Here is a 19,734-nt window from a genome sequence, read left to right as displayed (position 1 = left end):
TAGCCCACCGCCATGTGAAATGGGTGGCGCTGGCGTCACTGCGGCCTCACGGCCTGTCTCGCCCGCAGCGGAGCTGATGGAGCGGGCCGCCGGGCCCCCACTCTGGCCGGCCCTGTACCCGCCGGGCCGCAGCCCCCTGCATCATGCCCAGCAGCTGCAGCTCTTCTCCCAGCAGCACTTCCTGCGGCAGCAGGAGTTTCTGTACCTGCAGCAGCAGGCGGCCCAGGCCCTGGAGCTGCAGAGGAGCGCCCAGCTGGTGGTGAGTGCAGGTGGGGCTGGGAGTACAGGCACTGAGTGCCTGCTTTGTGCAGGGGGCTGTGCAGTGGAGACTCCTTCCTCCTGGGACCCCCATCGATGGTGAGGCAGAATAGTTAACTTGTCCAGTTACAGACTCTGCAGGAGGGGCAGTCAGGGAGGGCTTCCTGGAAGAGGTGGCATTTCAGCAGAAATGGTGGAAATGTCTTCCCGGCAGAGGGAACAGAGGTGAAGGAGCCCTGCAGGTTGGGCGTTGTCAGCATGGACCAGTAGGGAAACGGAGGCAGGAGAGGCAGCCTTGTGCACTGGGGGACTCCCTCTGTTGCCCAAGGCCAGCCTGGCTTCTCTCCATGAGGCCTCTCAGAATTGTGGAGGGCCTGGCTGGGCTGCCCAACCTGTGTGGCCTGCTCCCATTAAGATAGGAGACGCGAGGGGTCCCCTCAGTGTTGTTTGACTCACTAAGGTCCCCGGTCCTCCTGGCTCCTTGGAGGCGTTCTGGAACACCCATCCTTTTCAGTAGCCTCTCGGAGGCTAGCGGAGGCAGCGCTGGAAGCATATGGTGCTTGGGGCCACTACCCTGGGTGCGAATCTTAGCTCTGGCTCACCTGGCTGGGTGCCTTTGGGCAAGTGACTTAACCTCTCTGAGTTTCATCATCTGGAGATGTTAATAACTCCCACCTCCCTGGCTTGCTTCAGGAGGTATTATCACCACGGGAGCACTTAGCCCAGTGGGGTGGTTCTACCCTAGGCTGTGGACTGATGGGCCTCAGCAAGCACAGCCAGACTGGGCTTGACATGCTGCTCATCAAAGCCAGGGCTGGGGCTGCCGCTGCCCCGAGGGCTTTTGAGAGCTCAGTGTGGGTGCCCCCAACGTCCTGACACTTGAAGGTGTCCAGGAGGGGGCAGTGCCTTTCACTACAGGAGACTCACACCTCTACCCACCCCCTGCCTGGGAGGGTCACAGCAGGGCTTCAGGCTCCAGGTGGAGGCCCCCTAAGGCGCCTACGTCCCCCGGTCTCCCTGCAGCCGCCCCCCATCCTGGGCCTCACCCTCAGTCCTTCTGCTGGGGTTCCATGTGGAACTTTGTGCTTGTTACACGCCAACCATCCTGGAACTTCTGTGTCAGGCCTGGGCGGGGCCAGGTGGCCTGGACCCCGGACCCTGCCTGGGCTTCTCCCCGGGCAGTGGGCCCCCGGGATGAGTGGCGCCCACGGCTCCTGCTGAACTGACGCTGTCTGCTGCCCCCTCCCCAGCAGGAGCGGCTGAAGGCCCAGGAGCACCGTGTGGAGATGGAGGAGAAGGTGGGCAGGCGGGGCCTAGAGGCAGCAAGCAAGGCCAGCCTGGCCTCCACGGGCCCCGGGCTGCTGCCTCGGAAGCCCCCCGGCCCCACGGGTGCCTACAGCAAGACCATGAGCCCACCGCCACCCCTGTCTCCCCGTGCTTCCCCTGTGGCTGCCCTGAAGGCCAAGGTCATCCAGAAGCTGGAGGACGTGTCCAAGCCACCCAGCTATGCCTACCCTGCCACGCCTAGCTCCCACCCCAGTAGCCCGCCGCCCGCCTCCCCACCGCCTGCCCCCAGCATCACCCGCAAGGAGGAGGCACCCGAGAACGTCGTTGAGAAGAAGGACTTGGAGCTGGAGAAGGAAGCCCCCAGCCCCTTCCAGGCCTTGTTCTCCGGTGAGCAGTGCTGGCCCCTCATCAGGTGGACTGGGACTTTGGGTCTTTGGCTGCCTTGACTCTGGGCAGCCCAAGCCTTCATCAGCACAGGCTCTGGCTGCTGATGAAACCAATCCCTCCTCAGCTCGTTCACTCATGCATTCATTCATTCTGTCTCTGTTGAGCACCTACTGTGTACTGGGCCTGTGTTAGGCTCTGGAATGAATGCATGAGCACACAGTCAGATGTGATCTCTTTCCAGCTCCTCATTTTAGGTATGGCTGGATCCAGGTGCCCAAACCAAGTCAACCAGAGTTTTTCTTGCCCTGCGCACCACTTCCTCAGTGGTGGTGTCAAGACAAATGGGTTTAGCATTAGAACCTGCTCAGGACCACTTATTCTGAGCATTAAACCTTCAAGTAAGACCTGTGGAATAGCCCACACTGTCACAGTCTTGTGAGACTGGGAAATACCTAACCAGGTGCCGCCTAGTTGTTTCTGACTCATGGCGACCCCGTGTGTGTCCGAGCAGAACTGTGCCCAGTAGGGTTTTCAGTGGCTGAGTTTTTGGAAGCAGATCACCAGGGCTTTCTTCCAAGGCACCTCTGGGTGAACATGAGCCTCCAACCTTTCGATTAGCGGCCAAGTGCATTAAACGTGTGTACCATCCCGGGACTCTGCCTGGCACATAGTAGATGCTGAATTGTCGTGCTGATGATAATAGCCCAGAAATGCCCATTTTCAGCACCCCCTTTTTTATGTGCTGCCTGCTCCCGCGCCTTGTTCCATGTCTAGGGACTTGGCAGGCAGATGACTTCGATGGGGACCGAGCTTGTGTTTTCCCTTCTTGGTAGTTATTAGAGCGTGTGTTTGCATGTAGGTAGACTTGGGTTCGAATTTAGGTTGTGGCACCATGATGCTGTGTGAGCTTGGGCCAGTGGCTCCCCATCTCTGGGGAGATTCGATGAGATGCTAATGGCCAGTGCTGAGCACGGCGCCAGCCCACGGGGTGCCGCCTTCCTTTCTCTAACCTTTATCTGGTTTCTGACCAGCACCTGCAATTGCCTAGCCCTGGGCTAGAGTGAGAGCATAGCAGAGATACCCCGCCGTCCAACAGAGAACACTGAAGTGGGAGTCTGAGTAAAGTAAAGGGGGGGAAGGGACCAGAACTCTATCACTTTTGAACCAATTGGATACCCCAACTCTGCTTTAATGTGTGAGAGTCCTTGGGGGAATGGGGACCAGAGGTAGTCCAGGCAGGGAGAGGGCCTCTTAGGTCTTTGTAGACTTTACCGAACATTTACTCCTGGCCCACTTGTGGTTTCAGGTATGGCTGGATCCAGGTGCCAGGGTGGGAGAGGGAAGAAAAAGAGATACCTGCCTTTTCTAGGACCTCAAGGTCATTGGGGACAAGATGGTGGCAATTTTTCTTTCTGTGACCTTTGGGCCTTTGGGATGTCCAACTAGAAGAAACCCCAGGCAGGCCAAGCAGAGGGTGGCTGATGGGTCTCTGCTCGGGGTATTACGTGGATCCAGGGGACATCAGACCAGAGCCCCCCAGGGATGTGGTGGGAGGAGGGCCCCGGGGTTTGGCTCGGCCGCATACTGACTCTCGGTATCCTTGTCAGATATCCCACCCAGGTATCCATTTCAAGCCCTGCCACCCCACTACGGAAGGCCCTACCCGTTCCTGCTGCAGCCCACAGCAGCCGCCGATGCCGACGGCCTGGCCCCTGATGTGCCACTCCCAGCTGATGGACCTGAGCGCCTGGCGCTCTCGCCTGAAGACAAGCCCATCCGCCTGTCCCCCTCCAAGATCCCTGAGCCGCTGCGGGGACCCCCAGAGGAAGAGCCACTGGTGGAGCGGGAGGTGAAGGCGGAGGTGGAGGACCTGGATGAGAGCCCCTCGGAGCTGCACCCACTAGGGTCGCCACTGGTGCTGCCTGCTGCCGAGGCCGTGCCGGCCCCCAGCCCCTCGGGCGGCTGTGGAGCTAGTCTGCTGGAAGCCCAGGTGCTGAGCCCTGAGGGGCAGGGGTGTGCAGCGCCCTCTGAGTGCCCAGACTTTGCAGAGGGGGCTGAAGCACGGACTGAGTCACCAGGCCGAACAGAATCCTGCGCGGGTGCCCCGGACCTGGGGGGGAGGCTGACGCCCGAGACACTGGTGGAGACCAAGGAGGAGCCGGTGGAGGTGCCTGTCGATGTGCCCATGGGGGAGGCCGTGCCTGAGAAAGGTTTAGCCCCAGTGGCTCCTAGTGAGCCCCGACCCAGCCTGGAATTGCCTGGCCATGACTTGCCCGCCGGGGAGGGGGAGTGCCTGAGCCTTGAGGCCCCGGAGGCCACACCTGTGCCTGGCAGCTCCTGCTACCTGGAGGAGGCAGGCTCTGAGGAGTCTCTGCCCAGCCTGGAGGACCCGCTGGCCGGCATGAACGCCCTGGCAGCAGCAGCGGAGCTGCCTCAGGCCAGGTCCTTGCCCTCCCCGGGTGCTGGACCCCAGGTCTTGGAGAAGCTGGAAGCCGCCCAGAACCTCGTCCTGGAGCAGAGCTTCCTGCATGGGATCACCCTGTTGAGTGAGATCGCCGAGCTGGAGCTGGAGAAGAGGAGCCAGGAGGTGGGAGGTGAGCGTGCCCAGCCGTCAGCTCTGAGGGTTTCTCTGTGGCCATGCTTCTTCTCTCGTTCTAGTGCTGGTATCTTTTGCGTTAGCAGTCCTTTGAGTTGCAAGTGATAAAAACTCTAAACTGGCTTTAGAAAAAGGTCGGGAAAGTTTATTGATGCGTGACACCAAGGTCCAGCAGTGATTGGGTGATGAATTTCAAGTATGGCTGGATCCAGGTGCTCAGATCAAGTCGTTTGAAATTTCTCTTTCTTCATACCTCCTTCCAGTCTCTCTCTCTGCTCCCCTTTTTTCTGTTTGTCTCCTTCAAGACAGGCTCACTCTCCTTGTGGTGGGTCAGCAAGAGTTTCTCCCAGGCCTGTGGGCCAGTCAGTTCAGCAGTCTCTTTCTCTCTCCCAAGGCCCTGAGTTTCCTAGTAGCTCTGGCAGAAATGCCGAGATGTGCTCTCGTTGGCTGACCTGGGTTTACGCCTTTTGCAGAAGCAAACCCTGAAGCCAGGGAGATGGAGCTGATGGACCCATTCCCAGCCCTTGGCTGGGGTGTGTCACCTCCCTCCACTCAATTAGGGATGGTCCATAAAAGAATATGGGGTACCTTATCACCCAGCAGAGCCCTGGTGGCACAGTGGTTAAGAGCTATAGCTGCTAACCAAAAGGTTGGCAGTTTGAATCCACCAGCCACTCCTTGGAAACCCTGTGAGGCAGTTCGCTATGAGTCAGAATGAACTTGATGGAAATGGGCTTTTTATCACTCAGCGATTCCACTCCTAGGTATACTCAAAAGAATCGAAAGCAGGGACTCAAACGGTTTTTTCATACACCGTTGTTCATTGTAGCGTTACTCACAGTAGTCAAAAGGTGGAAACAACCCAAGTGTCCATCAACTGATGAATGGATAAACAAGATCTAGTATATCCATACAGTGGAGTGTTACTCAGCCATAAAGAGAAAAGAAGTCCCCACACATGCTGTGACACGGATGAACACTGAAAACCCTATGCTGAGTTAAATAAATCAGACGCAAAAGGACAAACGTATGATTCCACGTATAGAGACAAACGCATCGAGACAGAAAGTTGATTAGAGTTTATCAGGCGCTGGGGGGATGGAGGAATGGGGAATTATTACTTAAGGGGTGCTGAGTTTCTGGAAATAGATGGTGGTGTTATGCCTGTACAATATGGCAGATAATGTCACTGACTGAATTGTATACTTGAAAATGTTTAAAATGGCAAGTTTTGTTGTATACGTGTTTCACCACAACAAATTAAAAAAAAGAAAATGGGGAGCTGTCAGCAGAAGGGAGCGCCAACCGTTTCGCCCAGCACAGAGGAGGGGCCCAGACAGCCCTGTTGAAGAGATAGTGCCATGGCTAATATTTTGGTATATTTCTTCCAGAACTTTTTCTACCCACACATATGCATATTTACTTCTAAAAATCACTGTAAAGAGTGTTTTGTAACATGCCTTCTTCACTTAATATGCTATTTTTTTGTGGTAAAAATACTTACAATTAAAATCTGCTGGTTCAACATCTTTTACATGTACAACTCAGAGACCTTAATTATGTTCTTAGCGTTGTGCAGCTATCACCATTATCTGTTTCCGGCTTTTTCATTCGCCAAATACATATTTTTTAAAATTCAGTGCTCCATATCCAGTATATTCTTCGTTAAACATGTTTTAAGGCTGTGAGTTTTACGGTCTGCCTGGTTTTGGCTCAGCGGAGAAGGACCCAGCCTCTGAGTACCCAACCCTAGAGTGTCAGGCTGTTCTTGGCCATTTTCTTGTGGCAAATCACGTGATGGTTACCCTTGAAGGAAAGTCCTGGTCCATCGCTCTGTTCTTCCTCAGGGCAGATCTCAGGTGGTTGTTGTTGGGTGGCGTTGAGGCCATTTCTGACTCAGAGTGACCCCATATGACAGAGTAGAGCTGGCCTATGTTTTTTTATAGCATTTCTAAGGCTGTAATCTTTATGGAGGAGCCCTGGTGGTGCGGTGGCTCAAGCGCTCGGCTGCTAACTGAAAGGTCATCGGTTGGAACTCGCCACCTGCTGTGTGGGAGAAGGAAGTGGTGGTCTGCTTCCATAAAGATTACAGCCTTGGAAACCCTGTGGGGCAGTTCTACCCCGTCTTTTAGGGTTGTTGTGAGTTGGAGTTGACTCGATGGCAGGGTTTGTTTTTTAATCTTCATGGAAGTAGAAGGGCACATTTTCAATGTTCTTTGGTAGTTGTGTTGGAATTGTCTCCAGAGAGCCGTGATGGGTACAGATGCCGTTTCCCCACAGCTGATGCCTGCGCCTGTTCGTGGTGGTGTTCTAAAGTCTCTTCGTGCTTTTCTTTCACCGAAATATTCGATTAAAAAAAAAAAGTTGAGAAGAAAATTAAAATCCCCTTGGTCCTACCAACTGGTGGGTGTTTAAATGGGAACTGAAAGGGGGCTGATGGGGAGCCTGGGGAGGAGTAGGGGGCTGGGGGGCCAGGGAGTTTCCAGAACTATCCTTTTGGGGGCTGCTGCCCACCTTTCCTCTTTTTGCACACCTGTCTCAGTTTGGCCGATTGATTTCCTGTTTGGGGGCCCTACATTCATTATTCCTTTAATGAATACTTATTAAGCTCCTGCTGTGTGCTTGGTGGTGATCAGACAGTCCACGGCCAGCCCGTGGGAAGCTCTCTGCTGGTGACAGGTGCCAGGTAGAAACAGGCAGCAGGAAGGAGACAGGGTAGAGGTGGGCAGGGTGCGGTCTTGTAGGGGATGGTCAGGACGCTGCAGTAGAGACCAGGGGAAAGTGAGGGAGGAAGGCTTTTCTGGAGAAAACCATTCCAGGCAGAAGGCCATGAGATGCAAAGGCTCTGAGGCCCCGAGAGTGGACTTGGCCAGTGTAGGGGGAGAAGGAGGGCAAGGGGGGAGGTTGGTGGTGAGGTAAACGGAGGGCAGGTCCTGGGGGCCTTGTGAACATCATAAAACTGAATTTTACTTGGAGTGAAACGGGGAGCCAAGGGAAGGTGGTTTGAGCTGGAATGATAGAGCTGGATGGAAATGGGGTCGTTTGGGTTGCCGTGTGGAGAAGAGACCATAGCCCAGCCTGGGGGCTGGCGGCTGTAGCCTGGCCAGGGTGCTGGCGCCTGGGTGCTGGCAGCTATGGCCAGCATAATGTGGTGGTGGAGCTGAGAAACCGTGGGTTCTGGATGGGTGTGGAGGGCCAAGCCCTGGTCACCTGTGCTGGCTGCTGGGTTGGATGAAGGTGGACAAGGGGGGCTCCAGGTTTTGGGCCTGACCCAGGGAAGAACAGACTTGCCAGATACTGAGAGGGGTAGGGGGGGCTGAGGGAGGAGCAGGTTTTGGGGGAAGTTGTTGGGGGTTCTGTTTGGGCATGTGAGGTTTGAGCTGCCTGTCATCGTTCCCCGCGGGGGTGTCTCACCTTCTGGGTCTGTGATCCGGAGTTTGGGGGCAAATTGGGGCTGGTTTGAGGTCTTCGATGTAGAAGTGGCACGTAACCACAGGAGATGGTGGGAGGAGCTTGGGGGTCCTCTTCCCTTTCTGAATGAGCTTCATCCCCCACAGTGTCACAGACTAGGACGCAGTTCTGGGCTGGGCTGTGAATTGCATTGGTTCATGCTGCAGGCAGGGTCTAGCCTCCTGGGGCCAGGCTTTGAGTTTTCCCATGCCTCACCTGACTTCTGGAGCCTCTGGGCCCTCCCTCTTTGCCTCTGCGTGCAGCTCCCCACAGATGTGTCTGACCGGACCAGGTGACCTGGCGGGCTGTCACTTCCCTTCCTCTCCTTCTAGCTGCCCTCGGCCTCTGATGCCACCTAGTTCCACCTGGCCCTGGCTTGCAGTGTTATGGTGCCTCCCAGGGGCCTTCTCACTGGTGGAACCCCCAGGCAGGCCTAACGGTCCCCCCGGTTTTCCTTGCTACTAGCAGGGAGAACTTGGCAAGCCAGCTTTTTGGAGGGCGAGGGGGTGACAGGGTCATGCTCGGTCTCTTGTCTGTCAGCACCAAAGACCCCTGTGACTCGGAGGAGCTGGAAGTAGGGTGGGGATGTGTAAACATTGTCGTTGTGGGGGCTGGAAGGCTTTCATCTAATACCCAGTTCTTAGTTTCCTAGTGCCACTATAACAGAAATACCTCAAGCGAGTGGCTTTAACAAATTTGTTTTCTCACAGTTCAGGAGTCTAGAAGTCCGAATTTAGGGTGCTCGTTCTAGGGGAAGGCTTTCTCTCTCTCTTGGCTCTGGGTAAGGTCGTTGTCTCTTTTCAGCTCTGCTCCTTGGTTTGTTGGTAGTCTCCGTGTAGTGGGGCATTTATCTTCCCCTGTTCCTCCTGCTTGCTTCTCTGTGCCTAATCTGTTCCTTTCATATCTGAAAGCTGATGCGAGGCCCTGCTTTGTGGCCTCAGTTTCTCTAAGGATCTAGAGGATCATAACCAGCGATTCTCAACTAGGAGTGCTTCCTCTACCCCCCCCCCCCCGCCCCTGGGGACATTTGGCCAAGTCTGGAGACATTTGTGGTTGTCACAGCTTAGGGGCAGGTGTACCACTGACATCTAGTGGCTAGATGCCAGCAATGCTATGAACAACCCTGCAGTGAACAACCCAGCAGAGAACGACCTGACCCAAAATGCCCATAATGCCGGGGTCGAGATACCCTGACCTAAACAATCACTAACGAAAATCTTAAGGAACTTATGCATTGATAATGGAGAATGTGCTTTTTCCTAAGCGCGTGAGGAGCGTGCACAAAAGTTGATCCATGTATTAGATCACAAAGAAAACATCCGTAGAAAATTAGAAGCAGCTTTCTTTTTTGAGTGCATATTCTTTAAAAAAAATTTTTTTTTTTATCTTACTTTACTTTTTGAGAGTCTTTTTTTTATTGTACTTTGGATGAAGGTTTACAGGACAAACTAGCTTCTCATTAAACAATTAGTACATGTATTGTTTTGTGACATTGGTTACCAACCACACGATGTGTCAAGTCTCCCTTCTTGACCTTGGGTTCCCTGTTACCAGCTTTCCTATCCCCTCCTGCCTTCTAGTCCTTGCCCTTGGACTGGTGTGCCCCTTTAGTCTCATTTTGCTTTATGGGCCTGTCCAGTCCTTGGCTGAAGGGTGATTTTCAGGGTGACTTCATTACTGAGCTATAAGGGTATCCGGGGGCCATACTCTGGGGGTTTCTCCAGTCTCTGTCAGACCAGTAAGTCTGGTCTTTTTTTTTTTTTTGGTGAGTTAGAATTTTTTTCTACATTTTTCTCCAGCTCTGTCTGGAACTCTGTTGTGATCCCTGACAGAGTAGTCAGTGGTGGTAGCTGGGCACCATCTAGTTGTGCTGGACTCAGTCTGGTGGAGGCTGTGGTAGTTGGGGTCCATTAGTCTTTTGGACTAAACACTCCCTTGTATCTCTAGTTTTCTTCATTCTCCCTTGCTCCACACAGGGTGAGACCAGTGGGGTATCTTAGGTGGCCACTCACAAGCTTTGAAGACCTCAGAAGCTACTCACTAGAGTGTAGAACATATTTTTTGACTATGTTATGCCCATTGAGCTAGATGTTCCCTGAGACCATGGTCCCCACAGCTCTCAGCCCAGTAATTTGGTCCCTCAGGGAGTTTGGATGTGTTTATGGAGCTTCCATGATCTTGCCTTGGACAGGTTATGCTGGCTTCTCCAGTGTTGTGTATTGTCTTACCCTTCACCAGAGTTACCACTTGTCTATTGTTGGGCTGAGCCATATAAAAATCGCCAATATTCTAATGCTTTTGAGCTACAGAAATAGCAATTTTCCAAGGTTCATGGATGAAGGTGGATTTGTTTGTTATGTGCCAGCATGAAAAGATGTTAAGTAGAAAAAAGCCAAGTGTAGTCTGTATTGATTGATACCATTTATATATATAAAAAAAATAAGATGTCCATGTATGTTACATATATTTGGATATGTGTAGCCTTTTCCGGAACCTTCTACCAGTAACTGTCAACAGTGGCACCCTTCTGGTAGACACCTGTTCATTGCGGAGGAGGAAGGCTTCATATCACTTTTACAGTTTAGGGCTCTTTTTAATTTTGGGTTTGTTTTTTTCTGATGATGAAATCCATGCATATTTATCTTGGGAAATTTTAAGTACAGAAGAGCAAAAAAGAGGCATGTTCCTAGAAAGACCCTCTTGTTGGCAGTGAGCGGCTGTCCTGAGTCTTTCTCTGGTTAGCACACACTGGCTGTGCCAGGCCTCTGTCTTCTCACCTGTTCTCACCTCTTAGCACTAGCTCCCAGTCTTGGGAGGGCTTGATCCAGTTGGATCTCGGTGGGGTCCTGTGGCTCACTCCGGCTTCTGCCTCCCGCTTTGGGCCCAGAGGGGTACTGGCTGCCATGCCTTTGGGCTGGACCTCTCTGCTACATGGGCTCACCTGGCTGTGTCTGCAGGTGCGGAGCGGGGTGTGGCCACACGGCCCTCACTGGAGAGCCTGCTGGCAGCCAGCAGCCATATGCTACAGGAGGTGCTGGACAGCCCCTTTGTGGACCCACTTAAGAGTCTACGGCTGCCCCGTGAACTGAACCCCAACAAGAAGTACAGCTGGATGCAGAAGAAGGAAGAGCGGGTGAGGGTCTGGCCTGGGGTGGGCGGGGCAGGGCAGGGCAGGGTGGGGTGGGGGTTCTCTCCGGAGATGCTGTGTCGGCTGGGGCCTGTCTGGCTTTGGGGTCAGAAGGGCCAGACCTGCACCCAGCTTCTGCCCCTGACTTGCCTGGCTGCGCTTCCCCTTCTCTGTGCCTCAGTTTACCCATCCGATAACCTGTTGGGCATGCCTCCCAGCATGCATGAATGATTGTGGAGAAGGCAGACCTTGGGCCAAACTTGGTTCTGCGGGGTCCTGAGCCCCCACAGATAAAATAGTCCAGCGTACAAGGCAATGGTTGAAGGCAGTGTGCTGTGCTTTCATACGTGAGCTAAAGTAGCATTGGAACAGCCCTGCAGAGTCCGAACCATGGCCTGTCTTCAAGGTGGACTTAGTGGGTGGTGTAAACGGTAATGCATTCCGCTGCTCACAGAAGGTTGGTGGTTCGAGTCCACCCAGTGGTGCCCCGGAAGATAGGCCTGGCAATCTTCTTCTGAAAAAGCAGCCATTGAAAACCCTGTGGAGCACAGTTCTACTCTGACACACACATGGGGTCACCGTGAGTCGGAACTGACTCCACGGCAGCTGGTTATCTTCAAGGTGAGGAGTCTGCACTTTGCTCCAGGCCACAGCTAGTCAGCAGCAGGAAGGGGGGTTCACACTGCGGTCTCTGTGACTCCAAAGCCCTTGCTCTTCACCGTGAGCCCCATGTGTCCCCACTGTGGAAGGAGGTCTGGGAGCAGGCCGGGAGTCTCTGGGTCCAGGCCGCCAGCACCTTTCATCCCACCCTCCTTCTGTCCCTCACCCTCTGCAGATGTATGCCATGAAGTCCTCCCTGGAGAGCATGGATGCCATGGAGCTGGACTTCCGCATGCGGCTGGCCGAGGTGCAGCGGCAGTACAAGGAGAAGCAGCGCGAGCTGGTGAAGCTGCAGCGGCGCCGGGACTCTGAGTGAGTATGCCCCCTCCATAGCCTCCCGCCGGGCCAGGTTAGGCAGTGCAGGGCCTGCTCGGAACGCCGTGGGTGCTGGCGCTCAGACGTGTGGTTGCGCGTGTGTGTGGACCTGGGTGATGTGTGCGCATTGTGCGCCCTTTCTCCGTGCCCCCCCTCCCGCCCTCCCAGGTTCACAGCCAAGCGTGTGATTCTCTTTAAGGGACAGGCGCGAGGACCCCCATAGAAGCTTGGCACGCAGAGGCCCTGGCAGGCCGCGGAAACGGACCCACGCCCTGAGCGCCCTGTCACCCCCCCGCAAGAGAGGGAAGAGCCGCGACAGTAGCGGAAAGTAAGGCTGGCCCCTCGGTGGGTCGGGGGCTGCACAGAGCTCGGAGGGGAGGAGACCGCCTGGGGCCCGGCGGCCCTCGCACTCCCGCGGCTGGCCTGTGGGACCTTGGGTCCCTGGGGCTCAGCCTGCCTGGAACCTAGCTCCTAAGGAGCACAGTGCCTGGGCCTGGAGGGTGAGCGAGGAATGGCGGCGGCATAGGCTGACTGAGCGCGGGAGGAAGGACCCCAGCGGGAGATTGTTTCATGCCACAACCTGAGTGCTGTGCCGCTGTCTTCCTGCCACGCCTGTGTCCTCCACGGCTAGGGACCCGCTCCTGCTCTTCTCCACACAGCACCTGCCCCCACGGCACCTGACTCGGCCTGACTCCCTGCTGCCAGGGGCACCTCCTTCGAACACCTTGACAGGCTCCTTGGGCAGCAGCAGAAGCTTCGTGTGGCACCTCCTGGAGGTTTTCCTGGACACTCCCTCCAGTGGGACCCCCAGATAGACAGGGGAGATGCTTTGATTCTCCCTGCGTATCAGGTAGCGCGAGCCAAAGGAGACCCATCAGAACAGGCCGGAGCATCCCTCAGCCTGGGACATCAGGGCGGGTGGACGCTGGGGAGCCCAGTGGAAGCTGAGGGGCCCCCAGGGTGCCTTTGGAAGGCTCAGAGGGAGGCAGTGGGGCAGCACGGGTCTTTCCGGGAGAAAACGGCCCCGTAGGCCCCCTCGTCTTGTGTGGAACCTCTTGGGATGTTCCTGACTGAAAAGAGGAAGGCGAAAGGAAGAAACACGTCATCATCAGCCACTGTTGGGAAGGGAAGGGGCTCCTGGAAAAGACAGCCAGAGGCGGGGCTGCTGGCACCGTGGGCCTCATGGGTAGTTCGGCCCCTTGAGTTGGGTGACCTTCCTGCTTTTGAGTCCCAGCTCCACTGCACCACTGATCATGACCTTGGTCGACGGTTAGCTTTTCTGAGCCCCAATGTTGTCATCTATAAAATGCACTACGTACGGCAAAGCACTGTTGGGCGGCGTGAAACAAACTGCTCACACAGTGCAGGGCACGTATTATTGTTGCGAGGTCCCCTTGAGTCGATTCTGACTTCTAGGGACCCCTTGTGACAGAGTACAACTGCCCCATAGTGTTTCCTAGGCTGTAATCTTAATGGAAGCAGATTGCCAGATCTTTCTCCCCCTGGATGGGTTTGAACCGCCCACCATTCCGTTAGCAGCCGAGGTGTTTAACCATTGCGCAACCAGGGCTCCTCAAGGACATTATGTGCCAAATAAAAACGAGTTGCTTTTATTATAATTACTCATGAAGCTTTAGCTCAAGGGCAGGGTACAGGATACTCCGATACAGGAGACCAGTGAACGGTCCTTCATCAAAGCCTCTGGGCCTTAATCCTCTCCCTCCCGTCTTGGTGGATCGTTGGCATTTCTGATCCTTGTTCTTGGCGCATTTTCGTAGAGAAGTACCTAACCATGCAGAGACGTGTGTGCGCGTGTGTGTGTGTGTGTGAAAGAGCTCAAGAGAAGAGGCCGGCAGAGGATGCTGACTTGAAGTTTCTCTTTCACACGAAACTCTCATTCTGCCTCACTTGCAAATATCCCAGACCTGTCCCTGTCGTCTGTGTGTGCTGCAGCGTCCAGCGCCCAGCCCTGCAGGGCCGCGAGTGTGGCCCCCGAGCCCGTGCATGTTGCCCAGCTAGGGTGCTGACCAGCGGTGCATCTGGGTTTCAGGCTGAGCAGCAAGTCCCTGCTGACATCCGATGACTTCGAACTGGGAGCGGGGATAAGAAAAAGACACAAGGGGGCCGAAGAGGAACATGATGCCCTCATTGGAATTGGGAAAGCGAGGGGCAGGAGCCAGACTTGGGACGAGCATGAAACCTCTAATGACTTCATGAGCCAGGTCAGTGGCCCTGTCTCCTGGGTGTGCTTAGATCCTCCGGGGGGGAGGCCCGGGGATGCACTGGAGTTTACGTTTCCTTTGCAGGTCTGTTGGCCCCAACTGTAGTACAGAAATGCTAGAAATGATTATCCCAGTGTCAGAATGACTCTTGTCCCACATTCCTTACTGTACAAAAAAACCCAACCAAACCTGTTGCCATTGAGTTGATTCCAACTCATGGCAACCACATGTGTTACAGAGTAGAACTGCTCCTTGGGTTTTCTTGGCTGTCCTCTTTATGGAAGCAGATTGCCACGCCTTTCTTCCATGGTGCCACTGGGTGGGTTCGAACTGCCAACCTTTAGGTTAGTAGTTGAGTGCAAACTGTGTGCCACCAAGGGACCTTTTTTTATTGTAGAGAGGGGGAAATTAAAGCCCAGAGGCAGTCAGGGACCTATCCAACTAACAGCTTCCAAGGCTGAGCTGGGACTAGCAGCTCTATCTCCTCTGACACATCTACATGACCCTTTGCTGAAGCCAAGCAAGGAGACTGCACGTTCTTAGCCAAATAATACAATTACTCTGTTGTTGAACAGTGTAATTGTTTAATGAGCAGCTTCACCATTCTGTAGTGCTAAGGAACAAGGGCTGATGCTGCTGTAATTTCCTCTGTGAACGTTCCAGGGGTGATGGGCGAGTGCCAACTCCTTGATTTTTCTTATTCCTGCGGAGCGTTGGAATCATCCACTTAAGGCCCTCATCTCTAAATACTAGTCCACCTTGTCATCCCTGCCCAGGAAGCCCTGTGGGAAGGAGCGGTTTTGGTTGATCTGGCCATCAGGAATACTCACATAGGGAGACCAGATGCGGAAGGGGGAAAGACAGCCAGTTTGCACCTTTGGCTCCTTTTTACACTCAAATTGTGAAGGATACTTGTGTTGTTCAAATGATGCTGTCCCAGCTTTTCTCCTCCTTATGAAATGCTACCCAATTAAAGAAAATGGAGATAAAACGTTCAAATGAGAGGCATTAATGGCTTCGAAACGGCACATTTCACTTCAACAAATGGCTACCCTTGCTGGTAGAGGCGCAAGCAGGAATTTAATCTGAGAAATCTCTAATCATTCTTTCTGCTTCAGGCAGCCAAGGCACATGCGAGGCACTTCCTTGGCAGCTCCTGCCCATTTAGTTGGATGTGCAGATTTAGGCCATGCAGCCATCTTCTTCAGCAGGCTTAGGTGGTTGAGATGAGCAGATCCGCCCTGCTACAGTCTGGTTTTTCCATCTTGGTTCCCTTCCTCCTCCTCTAATCCAGCTGCCTTCTCTAGCTCATGGTGAGCCTGGCTTGCCTAAGCAGTTCCCTAGGAGGCACCAGAAAGCCAGAGTGGAAGTGCCCGTGCCAATGATAATTGTAACCACAGTGGCAGCTACTTAATAAGTGGTTAGTTTGTGCCAGGCATTGTGATGAGTGCTCTGTGTCTCATCTCTATCCATCTTCAGCACAGCCCTCTGCTTCCCATACATAACGCTCCCCATTCTGCAGTTTAAGAATGAGGCAAAAAGAAGTTAAGCACCTTTACAGAAGTCACAGAGCCAGTCTGAAGGATGACGACCCAGGTTCATTTGTGTGCGCTCTGAAACCCCTCTGCCATTTTGCCCCGTATTAACCTATGACCCATCTTCCTCTCCAGCTGAAGATTAAGAAGAAGAAGATGGCCAGCGACCAGGAGCAACTGGCGAGCAAGCTAGACAAGGCCCTCTCCCTCACCAAGCAGGACAAGTTGAAGTCCTCGACCTTCAAGTTTTCGGACAGTGCTGGGGGGAAATCGAAAACTAGCGGGGGCTGTAGCAGGTACTTGACTCCTTATGACGGCCTGCTCAGCAAGGACAGAAAAGCCCTGGCCAAAGGCCTCAGCTTGTCGCTGAAAGCCTCCAGGGAAGGTAAACACAAAAGGGCGGCCAAAGCCAGGAAGATGGAGGTGGGGTTCAAGGCCAGAGGCCCGCCCAAGTCGGCCCACTCCCCATTCGCCTCGGAAGTGAGCAGCTACTCCTACAGTAAGTAGCGGAAGGGCGCTGCGCCGCCTCCGGGCCGTTTCTTCTCTTTCTCCTCCTCTTACTCTTTGTTTGAGACAGTCAAAGGCTTCTTTGTTTCCATCTCTTTGCACTAGTTCTGCGGGTGGGGGAAGGGGCGCCGGAAGCGGAAGTGCCTGCGATTGGCGGGCACCGGTGGTAGGGAAGCGCCTGTGATTGGTGGGTCATGGGCTTCGCGGCCCATGATTGGTGGGTTGGAGCGGAAGTTTCCTGCACACCTTTGTCCTCCGCTTGTTTGCCGGAAGTGGCCAGTTCGGACTAATTGTGAGCCTCAGGGTTTGTGGTGGTCTCCGAGTGTTTGAGGGTCGTGGCGATGACTGGGCCTTGCCTACCGTTAGGAGACGCACCGCCCTTTGGGGCCCGGGGAACGTGTAGCGACAATAAATGCTACAGCTTTTGCACCATATGTATTGGTGAAAACGTATTTATTGACGCCGAGGCTAGGGGAGGGGCTAAGTAAACTGTGTGCCCTTTGGGTGGAGAGGGTTGGAGCTGCGTGAATCTAGGTCGGCTTGTTTCAACTGTCCGATAGAACTTTCTGGAAAGTCTATATTTCTGTTGTTCAATATGGTAGCCATTAGCTACGTATAGTTGTGCACTTGAAATGTGGCTCATGCAACTGAAGAACCAAATTTATTTAATTCTGTTGAATTTTTAATTTAATAGCTATATGTAACTCGGGACTACCATACTGGGGCTCCTTCACTGAAAACTCGGATTGTGCCCTTGTGGTTTTCTTGAGGAAGATGACCTTGGCTCACCCAATGGCCTCCCTCCATGGCCTTTTGAGGCCTAGAGGGTGTAGTAGGTGTGCACTAAATGTTTGTTGACTGAACACCCTACCCCCAAGACAGATAGGTAACAAGTATTTTGCAGTTACAGGAAGGCCAGGAGGCCCTTCTTGGACTCTGGATGGACCAACCTTGTTCATTCAGGCTGGGGTGCAGGGCGTTTTCCTTGGCACCTGCCTGCTGCTGTGTATCTCTAGCTTTTAACTGGTTCTGGGTGGCTCATTGGGCAGAGTTTGAATGTCAAAGTGCAAGTTAATGTTACAATAAAATGTGTTTTCTTAAGAAAAGAAAACTTTTATTGATATGGAGTCCAGATATCCTTACCTGCCTGGCAGGGCTGATGTTAGCCTTAAGTGAGCTCATGTGGGTAAAGCTCACTGTGGCACCTGGCCCAGGATTACGCTGTGGCTATTTTTTCAATGTTCGTGCTCTGACTAGAGGGCCTCCAAGTCTGACGCTTAAGTGGACATGAGGCCAGCCGCTCTTTTTTGTCTCCTTTTGTGCTGAGGATGAGTGCTATGGACACTTGAGGTTGATATAGCTCCTGTGCCTCCCTGATTGATATGGGCATGGTCAGAATGGTATCACCCAGACCTCAGGCCACAGTGTGGGCACAAGTGGAAAAGGAACAGTTTCAGAGACCTGTAACTATGAAGAAGAAAAGGGTTTCCTTTGCTCTTTCCATCTCAGTTGTTACCAGGCGGTGCAGAATGAGGGTGGGGAGGAGATTGCTGCTCCTTTGATCTTCTAGGGGAGCATGATCTATGAGTGTGGCCTGGCAGGTTGCTAGAGGAACCCCCACTGTCTGCATTTACAGGTGGGAATGCATGGGGTGGAGGTAGACGTGGGTGCTCTGAGGTGGTGAGTCTCCTGCAGCCAGGTGTGCGTGTGTGTGTTTATGTGTGAAGGAATGTTCACAGTTGTCTACGTGACCTGGTTATGCCTTTACCTAAAACACCAGTCTCAGCAAGAGAACTAGTTGCCGTTGAGTCAATTCCAGATAATGGTGACCCCATATGTCTCAGAATGGAACCGTACTCTATAGGATTTTCAAAGCTGCGACCCTTTGGGAGCAGGTTGCCAGGTCTTTCTCCCAAGGCACCTCTGAGTGGATTCGAACAGCCAACCTTTTGGCTAATAGTCGAGTGCTTAACCATTTGTGCCACCCACGGACTCCCTAGGAAAGAGAAATAGGTTCTAACTGTAATAACAAAGTCAGAAGGCCATCTCCAGCTAGAGGATGGCTATGGTATGCCACTATCTGTGGGTAGAGCTCTTGTCTTTGTTCTTATTTTAATTAAAAACAATTTTTTTATTTGCTCTTTTGCTTTTTTAGGCAAATTGAGAGTACAAGGTTCCAAAGAGGTCAGGGGCTGTGCCTTTCCAGTAGAGAGCTGCTGTACTGGGAGATGAGGAATGAGAGAACAGGACTTTTTTCTTCTTTCAGTCAGGGTTGGAAGGGGCAGGTGGCATGGTTGGTGGGTTCTTGTGGGAAGGCAGTTTGGTTATTGTCACTCCCAGGAGTCTCCAGCCTGGGATGTGATCTCATGAAGGGCAGGTGTTGCAGGAGAACATGAGAACTATGGTTGGGTTAGGCAGTGGGTGGCAGCTTGGTGTTATGTATCCTACCCCTGCGTTGCTAGGCCAACCTTGTGACTGGTCTTGATTGGAGCGGAAGATGTAGATGTTTGTGGAAGCAGCCAGAGACCTACCTCCCTCCCCCATGTGCAGTTTCTTTTGGACTTGGACAAGCCAGCGCTGTAGCTGCATTTGTTAACATTCCTCACGTTCTGTATGGATTGTGTCAGATCAAGAGATTATGATCTTTGGCTGTGGAGCCCTTTCTTCCATCGCAATCTTGTTTGGCAGCCCAATATGTAAAACAGATATGAAGGGTGTGAGCGGGTTTGGGGTGGGCTTGGGATGGGACTGGCACTATTCACCTGTGGCAGTACCCCTCCCCAAAGTTGGTTGGCCTTCTGCCAGGAAAGTTTGAAAACCTTTGGCCTCAACCGCACAGGCTGAAGACTTAGGGGAGGGGAAGCCAGCAGTGGTGAGCTGGTCATTCAGCTCTCAGAAAGAAAAAAAACAAACGCCTTGACTTGTAATTGTTTGCCATTTGCCTTGGTGTAAATACTCTCACCACGGCTGGTTTCAATCCAACAAGGTGAAATCATTAATTGGGGAGTTGGAAAGAGATGTACACAATTACAGCCCACACGAGGTGGCTCCAACTTGCCCCCGGGTGCCTGTATTTTGGGGAGAAGAGCTTTGGTTGAGCTCTTTTTCCCCTGGGCTGGGCGCAATCCCTGGGGATAGGGGGCAGCCGGCAGTGATCACCATGTCCTCTCGTGCCTGGGAAAACTGCCTCACCTCTGGTGTTCACTGAAGTCACTGATGGTGGGTGATGCTGGCAGCGTCCAGACTAGAATGGGCCTGACTCTTAAGCACACAAAAGACCAGCTACGCGAGGCCTGCTGCTGGGAGGCCTCCCCAGGTGAAAGGCAAGAAGCCCTGGCCAGGGAGGAGAGCCTGTGGCATAACCAAGTTTTTTTCCATGGCCAACGGGCA

At 53.5% G+C, this 19,734-nt stretch overlaps 1 protein-coding gene across 7 annotated transcripts in view; it reads left to right on the top strand.

The window, feature by feature from the left end:
- Nucleotides 1–19,734, top strand: part of TNRC18 (trinucleotide repeat containing 18) — a 119,518-nt gene that overhangs the window by 48,418 nt on the left and 51,366 nt on the right. For 5 of the 7 annotated variants that reach the window (XR_007519518.1, XM_049902650.1, XM_049902655.1 and 2 more), the window contains 8 exons: nt 69–259; nt 1,509–1,932; nt 3,540–4,526; nt 10,936–11,111; nt 11,941–12,077; nt 12,280–12,408; nt 14,131–14,302; nt 15,973–16,336. Coding sequence is in view for 6 of the 7 variants with exons in the window: in XM_049902650.1 (XP_049758607.1) it covers nt 69–259; nt 1,509–1,932; nt 3,540–4,526; nt 10,936–11,111; nt 11,941–12,077; nt 12,280–12,408; nt 14,131–14,302; nt 15,973–16,336 (2,580 nt within the window). In the remaining variant the exon portion in view is untranslated. The remainder of the gene's footprint in view (nt 1–68; nt 260–1,508; nt 1,933–3,539; nt 4,527–10,935; nt 11,112–11,940; nt 12,078–12,279; nt 12,409–14,130; nt 14,303–15,972; nt 16,337–19,734) is intronic. The other 2 variants (XM_049902652.1, XM_049902653.1) reach the window with 2 other exon arrangements.

The sequence above is a fragment of the Elephas maximus genome, chromosome 12, assembly GCF_024166365.1.
Source record: "Elephas maximus indicus isolate mEleMax1 chromosome 12, mEleMax1 primary haplotype, whole genome shotgun sequence".
In the NCBI taxonomy this organism is placed as follows: domain Eukaryota; kingdom Metazoa; phylum Chordata; class Mammalia; order Proboscidea; family Elephantidae; genus Elephas; species Elephas maximus.
Note: the sequence above shows the minus strand (reverse complement) of the source record. Positions and strands in the feature narration are given on the sequence as shown.